General features: G+C 44.7%; 1 protein-coding gene across 1 annotated transcript; it reads right to left on the minus strand.

Annotated features, from left to right (window-relative positions):
* Positions 1 to 2,322: 2,322 nt before the first annotated feature.
* On the minus strand, positions 2,323 to 4,453 carry LOC131260426 (neuropeptide F receptor). Its single transcript, XM_058262140.1, has 3 exons — positions 4,195 to 4,453; positions 3,322 to 3,491; positions 2,323 to 3,249 (listed from the first exon to the last, which is right to left on the minus strand). Exons 1-3 carry the CDS (start codon positions 4,451 to 4,453, stop codon positions 2,323 to 2,325), a joined length of 1,356 nt encoding a protein of 451 aa, XP_058118123.1.
* Positions 4,454 to 14,732: the final 10,279 nt, after the last annotated feature.

A 14,732-nucleotide genomic window follows, 5' to 3' on the forward strand; every position in this document is an offset into this window, starting at 1 on the left:
ATGTTACAAAATATGTGAATTCATTTAGCAACTCTATTGTGGCGTAGCTTAGGTTTGTTAAAACTTGAATTGGACATTTATCAGCTACTGTACAGGGAAACGAAGGTTCCGGGTAAGAAATCTTTGCCGCTGTTTCATGCGACCCTCGAAACAGCTATTTGCACAACTCTTCTCAATCGATACCTTCCGGGTACTTATCACGTTTGACTCCTAGGCGATATATTTACAACCAGTCACTGGCTTAATGTAAAGCGGATATATTCGATTCGACTAAGCTATTTCTCTAGGTAAGGATGGAAATGAATTAAATCGTTAAACAACCGATTTTTTTTCCTACTTTATGTTACATGAATCCACTCGCCCGGGTTTGTTTGTGTGGTTGCGGTAAAAACGCACTAGTGGTTTTAAGTTCGACCGGCCTTTTAACCCTCCCCCCGGCATGGTGATGGAATGATGAGTTCCGCTGGTGTTAATCTCAGGGTTTTTGTGTTTGTAAAATCGTATGTAAAGCAACGGAAAAGACTGAATGATTGGATTAATTAGCATCGAAACTCATCGTAAGTGGGCTCAAGTAGGTTTCCATCGCCACGCGCGTTATCGGAAAGACGCAGTTTTCCCTTGCGTTGCAACCACGCACCACACAAAGGGACCCGAGCGAAATGGCGGTAACATGGGCTGTTGAACTGGCAACACGGCCAGAAGCCAGGCACTCGAAGCACCGTTCGCAACGTTTTACGTTGCAGGCTGCATAACTCTAGGGGTAATAGAATAAGTGATCCCCACGCTGGGGATGCGCTGCAACAGTTGGCAAAGTATAGCTCGGTCCTTAGTTCCCATTTTTGGCAGGCTGCTGCACCATCGCATCCTCTTCTCCTTCCGCTTCAGATTGGCTCGGATTCTGGGGGGAAATTGGAAAAGAAAAAAAGGGAACGAACATTCGTTAAAACAACGCTTTGGTTCCCACAGTTCATGCCATGGAACTGTGTGTTTGCCAACGGATTGCAAAGCGGAAACGGTGCAACAGGTGCAATCAGAGATGAAAAACAATGTGCTGCATCGAAAGAGAGGTAACCAGGAACATAAGCAATGTGGCACGAAACAGGATAGATTCAACCTTTTACTAACGATATATGCTGCACATTGTAGTGTTTAAAACATTTTCCCCCGAAATGGGGTTTTTCGTGTCAAAAGAATACATAAAGTACGAAGTGAAAATGATCAAAGACAATGATAGCGTTGGTAGGGTTACCGTGTAACGTGACATGCATAAAGAAATATAGGAACATCAATTCGAAATGAATACCGTTCGTGACATTATCACGAACAAGGCAACGAGTCAGTAGGTCTGAGAGCAGGAAAATGACAAACTTGCAAAGCAGGTTATGCATATTGCAGGACATAATTTCGTAGAAGACAAATGGATTGCGTTGGCGAGCACGAGTTGACGCCTGATGTGCCACCTGCCATCATAACCATTATAAAAACATCAGGTTGACATTAGAAACTAACATATAGCCATTGGGAAATTGTGTAGGTCTAGTGGGGTTTATCGTCCCGACAAAAAACACTTCAAAGTCCTGTAAACAAAGTGTATGAATAGAGATAAAAGCTCTGAACAGAAGCAACAATAAATTAGTTTTTCAATGAAGTTATGGAGCTTTTTGGCTAATTTATTATTTGAAAATCATAAAAGAAAACAAAAGTGTGTTCATAACCTTTACAATCGACTTCACGTGAACAATATATCCACAAAATCTAGGAAAACAATAACTTATCAATGCGGGGAAACCATATAAAGCCTTTGTTGTTATGCTTTCCAGTTGGTAATTTCCGTTTAGATAGAATAAATTGGATTACAGAACCCTGGGGCCAATGTTGTAAAGGAAGCCTTGAAGCGAGTTGAAGGTTCGTCGGAACCGGAGGTTGATGCGTCCGGATAGCCATGTAATATTCATGCATAATTTATTCCGGATCAAATCAATCATGATCAAATTATTGAGATAAATCGAAAGCATGCATGTTAGACGTTTGCAAACCCAAAACGAGCGAAAAAGGAAGGCAATCCAATCAACCCAACGCACATCGAGAAAGCACAACACTGGATGTTTCGGGAGTATACACGAGAAGGAAGGAATGGGGTCGGAAAGGTGGAGTGGAGCAGCGATAGGGATGGAGTGAAAACGAGCATGACCACAAGTGAGCAAGGCGAAAGCGGAATGGCAGAGTTCGGGGGCAGCGAGTGGCCAACCTCTACGGCTCGGGGCTTCGGGTTTCGCCCGCCGGGGAGCTTCCGGGCACGCAGCCGGAAGTCGAGAGCCAGTATCAGGGCATCAGCTCGGTCAGCTCGGTGTGGTCGCCGTTCTCCGTGACACCCGAGTCTTGCAGCATTGCTGCCCCATAGTGGTCGCGCACCTGCGTCGTCGCCTCTGCCTCGGCCGCCGCCGCCGCCGTCCGTCCGTCCGTTGGTCCCCCGTTGCCCTCTAGCCGGCCGTTTCCGCCACAGCCCCGTCGGTCGCCGTTGGGACCAGCCCCGTTCGCTCGGCTGGCCCCGTACGAGTGGCCACCTCCCAGGCCTCCTCCACCGCCCGCCGACGCGCCGCTCGGAGGCGTCCGGCAGAGCAGCTCGTTAAACTCCTTCCGAAAATTGTCGTTCAGCCAGCCGTACAGCAGCGGGTTGGAGCAGGCCGAGCTCATGCCGACCATGTGGCAGATGGCGTACGCCACCATGATGTCCTCGGTGATCGCCTTCACGTACATGTCGGCGAACAGGTTGAACAGGTTCAGCGGCAGCCAGGACACGCCAAAGATCAGCGCGATGCTGATCAGCAGGTAGTTGGTGCGCTGCATCCGGCGGCCCCGCTCACGCTCCCTCACCGGTTGCGTGTCCTTCCGGCTCGTGCCCTTCCCCCGGCCGGCCGAGGACGAGGAGGGCCCGGCACTGACCACCAGCCGGTGCTTGAGCTTCAGGTAGATGCGCAGGTAGGCCACCGACACGATCAGTATCGGCAGGAAGTACTGCACGCACAGCGTGAACGCCGAGTAGTACACCCGGCCGTACGCGATCGGCCACTCTTCCACGCAGTAGGACACGTACTCGATGCCCAAGCTCGGTAGGTTGACGTCGTAGTGGATCAGCTGGTGCGTGATGAACATCGGCGAGGCCAGCACGATCGATATGATCCAGATGCCGGTCAGAATAGCGATGGCGCCCATCAGCTGAAGGCTGTCTCGCGTTGGATACACGATTACCTAAAGCCGGGATGAATCCAAAAGGTAGAGTCACAACCAACCAACTCCATCCTTTTCAAGTCTCATACTCACTTGGTACCTATCTAACGCAATCGCGGTGATGGAGATGGTCGACACGAATATACTCGTCGCCTGCAGCGTCCCGATGGATTTGCACAAAAACGGCAACCTTCCCAGAGGCCAGTATTTGGTGAGAATTTCCACCAGCGTGAGGGGCATCGTCACCAGACACAACAGCAAATCTGTGTTTCAAAACGGAAACCCACAAATGTGGAAGGTTTTTGTTTCTTGAAATTTTTTATTCACTTTATGATTGATATTTGTTGTTAAGTGTAAATACTGTTTTGATTAAGTAAACAATTAAAGGGTATAGGGTCAAAATTGAAAGTTGTACAATCATTAACCTACTACGTCATTAAAATTCTTATGCTTCTTTTTTTGATGAATTTATTTCGTTTCAAAATTTGATCGGACTACAGAAGTAGAATTGACCAAACAGAACAGAATCGTTCAACCGTATAAAAATGTAAATCACATCTAATGCTATAGGTAAATCTATTTCGTAAATCTACATATCAAAATGTAAATATTAAAGCCACTTGGTCGAATTCAATCGGCAAGCAACCGTACGGCATTGCTACGAATGGAAAGCGAATGCTAGCAATCAAATGTGAGGAAAACCCAGAACGAAGAAAATCATATCAAAGTCGAGCCTTGCGGGTGCTTCAATCATTAGCATATTTACAGATGGAAATGTATACGTATTCCCCGGAAATCCGGCGGCAAACGATGGAGAAAGGAAATTGCGGTCCGTCTTGAAAAGAAAAATGAAAAGGATCTACCTCAATTGGACAGAAGACGGGAAGCGAATGCGGTTCCCAGAAATAAGCCGGAAAAGATAAAAAAAAACAGAACGGAGCAAAAAAGGGATCATGCGTCGCTTACCGGAAACGGCCAAATTTACGATGAACATATTGCGGGCCGTTCGCATCTGGGGCTTGCGGGCGACGGCCAGCACGACCAGGCTATTGCCCGTGGCCCCGAACACGATCAGCGTGCCGTACATGACGATCAGGATGTGGTACCAGGGATCGCCCACCTTCCGGTTGTTGCTGTACTGCTCGATAAGCCCCTGCCGTATGTTGGAGCTTAGCGTCGTCATATTGTCGAGCGTCAGATTGAAGCGGGTCAGCACCGACTCCATGGTGGCAGCGAGGGAGCTTTGGTGCGGGTTTTTTCTTCTCTTTTATTTATATTGGCTTTAAAAGGATATCTTTTTGTTTGTCCTGCGAGCGACCTTTCACGCGGTGCGCGGTTAATCCCGGCGGAATGAGGGATAATCAGGTGTTATCATACAGAGAGTAATGAATTGGACGCCCTGTCGAATGACACACCTACGTCGGATTTTCTCACCGCATGATGGAGATGTGGCGGAGGGGAAAAATTCTGAAATAAGGAAGCAATATAAAACATGTGGTGTTACTAAATCGATGTGGGTGAATCTTCTCTTAAGCCACGGGTTTTAAGCAAATTTAATTGGTTGGTTACTAAATGGAAAAACTTAATAGAAATTAATCCCAATTAAATATTTATTTAAATCCCACTTCTAGTAATCTGATTCAGAGCCTGTAATTCCTCTAAAAGCATTGACTTGATAACATGCTAAATGTGTAGTAGGTTGTTTATGTTTTAACAGAACTACCCTACCGCAGGCTATACGGTTGGCGTAATACGTCTGACTAATTAAATGTTAGCCAAATCCATCCTGGAAATACTGATTGGATACGTTTCATTTCCATAGAACTGGTGATGGCTTCAGGTAGTCGATGTCGCGTAGTCGCCTTACGGATATTTTGCATTAAATGAACATAATGTTCGAATATACAGCCCTGTCTGAAATATCGACATATTTCAATTGCCCGCAAAGCTTAGCTAAAACCAATTGAAAACATGAAGCGAATTTGTATGTTAACATGTAAATAATAAACATAAACATAAAAATCATGCTGGGAGGGCAGCAATGGAACGTTTTGTGTTCTTTTTTAGCCATATTTTTTATATTTTCATTATCTCAATAAAATTCATGTGCAAACACAATCTGTCAGTCAATGTTGAATTTCATTTGATTTGTTTCTGGATAAGTGTCTGTATTTTAATTATTGAACATTGTTTCTTGACATTTTAAATGCCCACTATTTCTCTAGTTTAGTAAAACTGAAATAAATAAAAATCTACTAAAAATCTTCTAATTCATACAATTTTTCGTGCAACTCAAACAAAACGACGTTTGTACTAGAGCACAATAGCTCGAAAAGCATGGAAAAAAGAAGGGTTGAAGGTCGTCGCAAATAACAATATTTTTGCAAACAACACAAAAGAAGATAACCCGCCCCTAACGAGGTGATTCGGTGGTTTCAAAATTCATATGTAACCCACCTTTGGTCGTGCCAATCCCGTGTAGCTACTTTTGGGGAGCTTTTCACCAACAAGCCAGCGTGGATTTTCCCTCCACTTTGCAAAGGTAAATCCCTCGCCGGGCGCACAAAGAGGCGACCATATAAATGACGCCATTACTCATATCGATATTGGGGATTAAATTGAACGCGAGTGAACGATAGAGTCCTGGCAGTGATTTATCCCAGTACGTGCGAGAAGATGCGGCGGTTTACGGTCAGAAAGCTGTTGGCAAGTCATGCCACGGCTATCTCTCCGTGTGCCAGCATCGATGCAATGGTTGGTTGGGATGCTGCAGCACGTACGGCTAATACTGTTCGCACGGAATCGGATCGCTGGTCGTTAGCTGCCGATTAAATAGGAAAGAATGCACACCGCAAAACGATCATATGGAGCCCCCAGAGCCATCGCATCGTACCAGTATATATCGTTTTATGTTCCATTACTAGTGTCGGTTGGTCGTAAGGGAGCAAGCAATGAAGTCAGATTATGGAGTACCACATTCTGTCCTTTACCATATGCTTGGGGTTTTTAAGATATTAAAGGGATGAAAAAGATTTTACAAGATACCAAACATAACATTTCAGCCTGTTTCGTAGCTTTCAAAAGTGTAAGTAAGAATTTGGGAAAACATTTTATGGTTTGTTCACTCATTCCACAGCGGCAATCATAATTTGAGTCCCCAGAAATTTGTTGTGCTTCGATTGGATCGCTTTTCATCCTATTCCCTCAACTGTTTTATGACGCTCGGGGAGCAACAAAATCATGTCCCAGTGTTGTGCTGCAAAAATTGCACCCACCGACGCCCCCCAAGTGCTAATGGGCCAGTCTTCGATTAACCGGAAGCCACCGCATAAACCGACCAGGCAGATTGAGTGGAAACGTTCGGATAAGCATGGGGAGCCATTTTTATAGACCTCAGCGTACGGTCGTAAGATTTCATCCTTGGCTGGATCTATTTAATGGCCCGTGCGGTAACCGATGGTGGCGTCAAGTGGCGGAGCGTTCGGCCAGGATGGGCTGTTTATGTTTGACGCAGCGAAAGCAGCGTGGTCCATGGAGTTTCCCATTTTCCAGCCAGCAGCCGCACGACTCAGCGGACACATACATCATAGTGATGGGGAAGCGGTAGATTTCGTTTTGCTTGAATGAAAAAGCCATACTGGAGGGACCTATTTCATTCCACGCCACGGTTAGTAGCTGTCAGAAACAAATGCCGTCAGATATGTCAGCATAAGCGGGGCGTTTAGATTAAAACATGAGATTAGGAAACGTAAACGTTCTGTTTTTTACTTTAAAAAAAACTCTTCGGGTTGGCAATGTTTCATATTTGATATCTTTTTCTGATGTTTTTTGGGTTTCTATCTTCAAAACTTTGAATTCTGCTTACTCGAAAGGGTCTTACACATAAAATGTTTGAAGTACGTAGTTTTTCATCTGTTTTGCCTTGTTAAACATTAAAACAAGTTCGAGATATTTCATTGGTAGAGGGATATGTTTTTCAAATAAAGAAACACGAATATTATTATGTGAAATTCCAAAGAAAATAAATCACTTCACAACGAATGGGAATCTAGAAAAGTAAATAATTTATTGCATCCAAGATAAACTCCAGTGTCATGCGATATTGTTGGCGGTGTTTTTCGATAATAAATAATGCAACTCTTCATAACGGACGCTTCCGAACGACTGGTACGATCGACCAAACGCCTGCCGAGCGAATTGATATATTCAGCGCACAAACAAACCAGAACGGCGAATTATTGATTCGGCGGAATAAACCCTTTCGCGCGGAACCCCACCTGTGTCCCGTCCGAATAAAGCCATGATCGGCTTCCAAAACTGTTTATATTGCCCGAGGTCACAACTGGGCCTCATATTAAGTCGTAAACTTATCCACAACAACAGCAAAAAAATGGTTCGCCTTTCGCCATGCAAACGCCATGCGGCGTTCCTTCGTTAAACCGCAACGCTTGAATTCAATAAACTGACAGCGAATAAAAATTCCCATCGTTCACAGTTTACCATTTATGCGTAGCATTCCGAGGATGGCATTAAAAAAGGGACGAATCCCTCCCAGCAAGCGTCCCAGCTGATGTTTTCCATCCGTAGCGGTATCGAACAAATAATGGTTACCGATTGGAAAACGCAACAATTTATCGGAACGTACGCAGGAATGCGTGCGTCATATTTGGTTCGCGGTACGGATCATAAACTACATAAAATTTCTGCCTATCGACAATATGATTATGTTGAAATTGTCTCCGGAAAGCCATGCATTATTAACGGTAAGTGTAATAAATACACTTCAAACTCAAATGATCAACTTTGTTAGGCATTTATATTTTGGTTGAATAATCCAACACTTTCGAGGAATAATTTTACCACAAATTCACTGAGAATAAATCCGCAACAACAATTTAATAACCCAACTGTACATGTTTACCCATGAGTAAGTTGATGTAAACAAGTGCCCGGTACTGGAATTTAATTTGATTAAAGAAACTAATTCATTGTAACACCAGAACACCATGGGTCAGGTGGAACCTGAAAGTCAGTCTATGCAGTAAAACGTATAGTAAACGGAGGACTGTTCCAGACAAAAGTTTTATAAAACCATACACAAGGGCATGTTGCTCGTGTCGAGAAAGTTCTGGCGTGACATAAAACACTAGAGAAACTTTCTAGCATAGCCAAACGAAGTTATAATGTTCAAGTATTGGTGTATGATGAACCAAATGGATTCAATTTGAAGCATGAATTGCAACAGTTAAGGCTCGCAAATGCCACACATAACAATTGATGTTTTATAGAGCTGTAATTTTGTACGAACCATCCGAGAAAATTATTAAATGCTGATAAGTTGTATGAGCACCATGTACTTATCCTACTGAACTATTCAGATATATCGTGATTTAAAGGTGTCTTTATGGAATCTTCACAGCAGCACTTTAATCTCCATTCACGCCCCGCCACCTACATGACCGATCTGCCGTTTTTGTGAAGTCCTTTCGCTGTTAATCGTAATCTGATTAGACAAGCCTATAATACGAAAGCTGCTTGCCTCCGGAAGGCATCTGTTCGGCGTGAGTTTCCTTTCGGATCTATAGCTTTTTATCTAAGCTTCAAGGATCCGGCCCGGCCTTATTGAATCACTCACCGTGTTTATTCCTCCCGATACGGATGTCGCGGTCTTGGAGGAAAACAAATCACTTAATTAAATTTTCCTCCATCGCTCAACTTTAAATCTTCGGCACCTTCTTCTGGTCGTCCATCACCTGACCCCAGCGTTTTCAGCTGCTAGCGTGAAACTTTAGTGCGCTTCTTCATCAATCTACATTTAGCAAATTATATCATGCTCCTCCTCGATTCTCGCACAAGAACAACACACACTCTTTCTACCAGTGAATTGAGCTTTGTGGGACAGTTGTTCTAGCCCGGTATCGTCCCGAGAGTGAGGCGACAAAAAGCAATCTCGTTTCTCGGTTTTTCGGGCACACAATTTATTACTTTCCCAACTTTGGCCTCACCGTGGCAAGATGGGCGGATGTGGCAGAAAGCTGTTGGTTTTGGTGCGCTCCTCAGCTCACTTCCCGTTCACGACGGAGGCCTGATGGACACGTTGGCAGACATCAAAATCCCAGATGGAACCGTTGATAATGGATCGTGTGATGTGTGGCAGCGGATGTTGTGAAGCATACTGCCACAAGTTGGAAAGTAATAATTGAAATCTCACAAAAACAAAAACAAAAGCCGAACTCGTGAACGTCGAGAGAAAAAGTACATCAATTTTGTGGCAACAAAAATACCCTCCGAGGGCCTCAACCTTTTTTTCGGCGCGCGTTATTTCGCAAATACCGAAAGTCGTGCAAGAATGTGGTTGGAAAGGAACTTTTGCGAACAATTTCATGGTAAATTTCCGAATCGACTCGCTGAAAAGGCTGAATCTGGTCGGTGTAAAGTTTTCGTCGGTAAGATTTTGGCACCGCTACGCTGAAAGAAACCCCAGCATTTCGACGCAAGGCTCGCCAACGCAACCGAAAGGATAAACTCCCCAGAGCAACGGGCAAAATGAATACCTTCCAGTCATGGTGACACTCCGTTGTCGGCGTGTTGGGATTTAAGTTGGCAGCCAGAGATAACGAAGCGGACAAGCGACGTCTCGACGATTTATTGTATCGATAAACAAAGGCAGGGAGAAGATCGCTTTTCCGGGGAAAGGAAAACTGCCAACTCACGGGTTTGCAAAATCATAGAGGACCTGGCCGGGGTGTTGACAAATCTCTACTAACTTGTTTAATTTTGTTGCGAGCTGTGGTTCGTGAAGAGTTCGTCATCTAATGGTCTTCAATCGAATGGTTAAGTGACGAACTTTAAACAGTGCACCGTAATACTTTTCCACTTCTTTTTTATCGATACTCACATCAAACCTCGGACATAACGATAATGTATGATCATTATAGTGGGAATATTTTCTAGTACGTTATTGAAATCCCCAACATATTTCGGCATAAAAACATACAACGATTCAATCACAGCTTTTGTTTAATTTTCATACACACCTTCCCAACGGCACACGAACAAACAGCACTAAACTAACCACCGATTTCTACATAGAATTCTTCCCGCTGTATCAAACGAAGCAATTTCCACAATGCCTTTCATTACACGTTCCACCGATTGCCCGTCGGGCGCACGCACCACCACGACGGTTATATGGGAAAACTTTTCAAATTACAAGTACAACACCAGGTGCACAGAAAAGCACAGAGAAGCAAAGGCAAACACATCATTCACGACGGCATGGAAGCACCACGGATAGGTTGTTTTTTTTTTTATTGAGCTCGATTCACCAAGCACGATGTTTGGACAATAGGACCCCAGTGTTGTGACACGTGTGGGTTTACACTTTCCCCTCGATGGAGGAAAATTTCACACCAAAGCACAAAAGGGGGCACGATGTTGGGCGATTAATCACGGCGAAGCTTTGATTGCACCACGGAAGCGAGACTGTATAACTTCTCTGCGCAACATCCATCATTATCGTGGCACGTAGTGATACAACACACACACAAACATGCACAAACACAACCTCCCAGTGGGACACCTCATTTAACGCCACTCATTTAAATTGACACCGATGATGACACCGATTCCACCGAAAAAGCGTTCCCTTTCCACAGCCGGAAGCGACAGATAACGGCAGCACGTGCTTGATGGAGCCGCCTGGTGTTTCGTCGACGAACTTTGGACGCCATGCTTCCGTCCGGTTTTAGCCCCGGGAGAACGTCATCCCGACATCCGCGTACGTCCGACGGCGGTTACGAGAAAGGTTTAAACTAAAACCGAAAATTTCCACCGATGACACTGTTTTGGAAGCGGGAAACTCCGGTTTGGTCGACGGTCGGAACGCAACTGACACCGTTGGGAACGGGCACGTAGAAAGACTTTTCCAGCAGCGGGCGGTCGTCGGACCGCTAGCACCAGCTACCGAAACTTGCATGGCATTCGCCGAGTTCGGCTCCCGAACCCGGTCGGTGTTTCTATTTTGAGCTGCGCCTTCGCCGTGCGCAGAAACCCAACCGGGTACGATCGGATCGTTGTTCCATGTCCAAAGGAAAAACAGATTTGGAAAGGAGCGCCAGCACGGTCGGCTCGTTGAGGAATTCGAGATTTCGTTGCTTGCGGACTTGATTCAACCCCTTCCGCCCGGTGGGAGTTCTAAAGCGTCCTAACCTTGACGGCGAACGGCTGATTTAAGGGCTTCCTGATTGATGCTCTCGAGTGAGATCGCGTGCGTCGTCTCATCGCCTTTTCTTGTGCGGCTGGCGGGTGGCGGGCGTGACAGGCGAAATGTTAGATTAACAGCGTGGACTCGTGATCCCTGTTCAGCGAAATGGAAAATGTTTGCCGGCCGATTTTCCGAAGGCGCACGGCTTTCACCCGAGGTCGTTCGTTAATCATCATGTCCTTGTACGTCGCGTGTTCTGTCTTTTGTCCCCGGGTGACCCGGCTGGTGTTTGGGGCGGCTTTTCTACTTTTTGTTTGTCACCCTGCACCCACACTTCTTCTCTCTCTCGCCCTCTCCACCTCCACTAGACTCGTTGCAAAAAGGATCCACCAAAACCCGTGGTGAGGCGTAATGTTTGTTGTTGTGGGAGTTTGGACGTTGTCTCCGAGGGATTAACATCGTATGTTGGGAGCGCACGTGCCTGACCGCGACATGCAAAAAACCTGGCAGCTCCGATGACACAGTTAAAACGCCATTACTTGAACCCTTTTCCGAGCCCGGATTTCCTACCTCGAGTTGTACGGAGTTTATGTTTGAATTTTTGATAAACCTTCGATTGATCAAAGCCGTGCTGATCCGCAGCGCGCGGGCGTTGCTTTCATGCGACCTTCCAAACAGCTCCCCACGGAGCTGACCCTCGGAAAAAATGGGTTTCATAAATCTTCATCTTCACAAATGAGCGATATTTTTTGTGAAAGTGAATTAACGTAGACTTAAAAATGAAAAAAATATTCCATGTGGAACTTCGTACGGTGCGTCGTTCGGGGAAGACATTTGTTTGAACTTGAAACCACTTGAATGGTTGGAAAATGGCATACGATTATTTAAACGGTTGTAAAAAGAAGAAATACGCCCATATGAAGCCGATTAATTTATCTTACAGACGGAATCACTGTTATTAAATCATGTCTTGAATTAAAAAAATTATAAAAATCCAAGAAGATTTGGCTTAGCTCTGAATAAATAAAAAGAAAAATCAATAAATTTCTTCACCAGAAGTTTCTCAGACGTAGCATAATTTTATTATATATTCTTATGCAATAATATAAATATCGGATTATTATAGTTTGCTTTTAAACGAATAGTTTGGATTGTTATTTAAACTGATAAATTGATAAACCTGAAAATGTAAAATTAAGCAAAAACTAAAAACACTATATGAGTTGTTTTGAAAAATTGAAAACAACAACAGCCACAATGGCTGGACCCAGCACACACCCTTTCAGCATCACCTAATTAATTTTCATTGGTAATGGATACCTAATTTACCTGAACTCCTTTGTTCATCGACGAGACACACCCAAAAGTTCTGCGGACCGTTGGTAAACATTCACTCCACTCCAGACAGACCCGACACCGGACCAGATCAATGGACGAAAATGTGGAAAACATTGCGAACCATGCACGGTACGGTGGTTCACAATCCGACCCCATCTGGAACGTATCGCTTCGCCCTACCTGGCGCGGGAAAAGTTTCATGTGTTTTTCAAACCCGCGGGCCCCAAGTGCGACTAAACAGGCCCATATTTATCGTACCCGAATGAACCTTCTACCGGCGCGGAAAACAACACGAGTCAAGCCTGCTATAGATATCCATCATTCCGTCGACCGTTTTCAAAGCTATATTTCCCTCCCAAAACATGACCACCCAACTCCTATAAGCGTTGCCTAGAGGGAACATTCGACCCTGCCTGTCTTATGGTTGAGCTTCGAAATGGACGCGATAATCGTGACAACCCAAAAGAACGCTAGGATCTGAAGGGTCGTTTAGTAGGATCAACGAAAAAATGTTGGATGGCAAAATAAAAAAGAAAAACAAACAAGCAACAAAGTTCTTCTTTAGGAAAAAGTCTCACTTGACAAGGGTTGTTAAGTGAATGGACCCGTCACGTTTTGGTATCTTTCTTTCATAAGCAATTAGGGCCTTTTGATGGTGCCTCTACCTTAACCTCATTACCAATGGTTTTATGGCTCATGGGTCCTAATTGTCGTTTACACAATAACAGGATTATTGTCTTTTTGGTTTCTAGCTAGAAGCCAAATCATAATAAAAATATGGAAAACATTCTGCTATGTCTAAATACTTGGAATGGGAACATAACACGTTTAAATTAAATTTTTGAACCCCAAGGTTTCCGTTTTATTTCGATGTATTTGAAGTTTACACGATTCCGATGTACGATTTCTGTGGACAACTAATCACGGAAGTCTTAAATGACTGACTACACCAAAGCTTGAACTTTCAACCCGGAGGAGCTACTTTACAATCAATGTTTTCTGCTTCAGGGAAATTTCGGAGCTTCACCCTCTAACACGAACCGACACAAACATCTCCCCCACCTTCTTAGCGTACCCGCATGACATCGGAAAAGTGTTCGAATCAATAAAATTTAACCATGTTTCGGGCGACCTTGAGGGCTTCCCCGCAACAACGGCGTACGGAAGCGGAACGACCACATGAAGAGGCAACCAAGAAAACCGAAGTCGTGAACTCAGTTAACAAAGCCAAACCTTGTCAGATTCCGTCGTACTTTAGCACGATTTATTCACCACCGTGGTCCGTTCGGTTCGTTCGTTCGCTCGTCGATGGGAAAAACTTTCCCGGGCACTTGTGGCTGTGCCCCGCTTACAAAACTACTACGCCAAAATTGGCGCTCCGGCTGCACCGCCTCGGGGTGGGCGGGTGCAAACAAACAAATAAATCAATAAATAAATAAGTAAGTTAATAAATAAATAAATACGTTGATAAAAGAGTTACTAACTGCTACCTCCTCGCCGAGCGCACACTTAAAAGCAGCGACCAGAGTTGAAGGCGTTGCATCCTTAACCTAGGGGCCTTCATGATGGGCTTTTGGGAGGATTCATTGGAAATGACGTGACCGGACTGAACCTGGAAGCGATGAGCGTGCGTTTTTTGGATGAAGGATTCATGGAACGAAGAGCGTAAAGAAACGGTTACGAGTAGAAAGAAAAGGTGTCAGTCTAGAGGGGAGAAAAAATGAATCTCCGAATGGGGTTTGACATTGACGGGCAGGAGAAAAATGAAGCATCAGTCAATACTGGGGCGGAAATGACCTTTCCCGTAGTGGGTTGAAAAAAAAAGCAAAAGGTGAGAGAAAGGAAAGGAAATTGAGGCGAGACTAGAGTGAGTAGATTGATGGGGTTATGAAGTGACGCGCTCGGAACGCTCCAGGCAAGTCTAGCATCCGTCCACTATTTGGATGGGAACTTCACTAGT

This window comes from Anopheles coustani, chromosome 3 (assembly GCF_943734705.1).
Source record: "Anopheles coustani chromosome 3, idAnoCousDA_361_x.2, whole genome shotgun sequence".
Taxonomy (NCBI): domain Eukaryota; kingdom Metazoa; phylum Arthropoda; class Insecta; order Diptera; family Culicidae; genus Anopheles; species Anopheles coustani.

Bases quoted from the DNA above. Each gene is read 5' to 3' on its own strand.
- LOC131260426 (XM_058262140.1), bottom strand. From the start codon at position 4,453: ATGGAGTCGGTGCTGACCCGCTTCAATCTGACGCTCGACAATATGACG. The intron at 3,492-4,194 runs GTAAGCGACGCA...TTTGAAACACAG, and splicing joins CGTAAATTTGGCCGTTTCCG to ATTTGCTGTTGTGTCTGGTG. The intron at 3,250-3,321 runs GTGAGTATGAGA...TCCCGGCTTTAG, and splicing joins TTGCGTTAGATAGGTACCAA to GTAATCGTGTATCCAACGCG.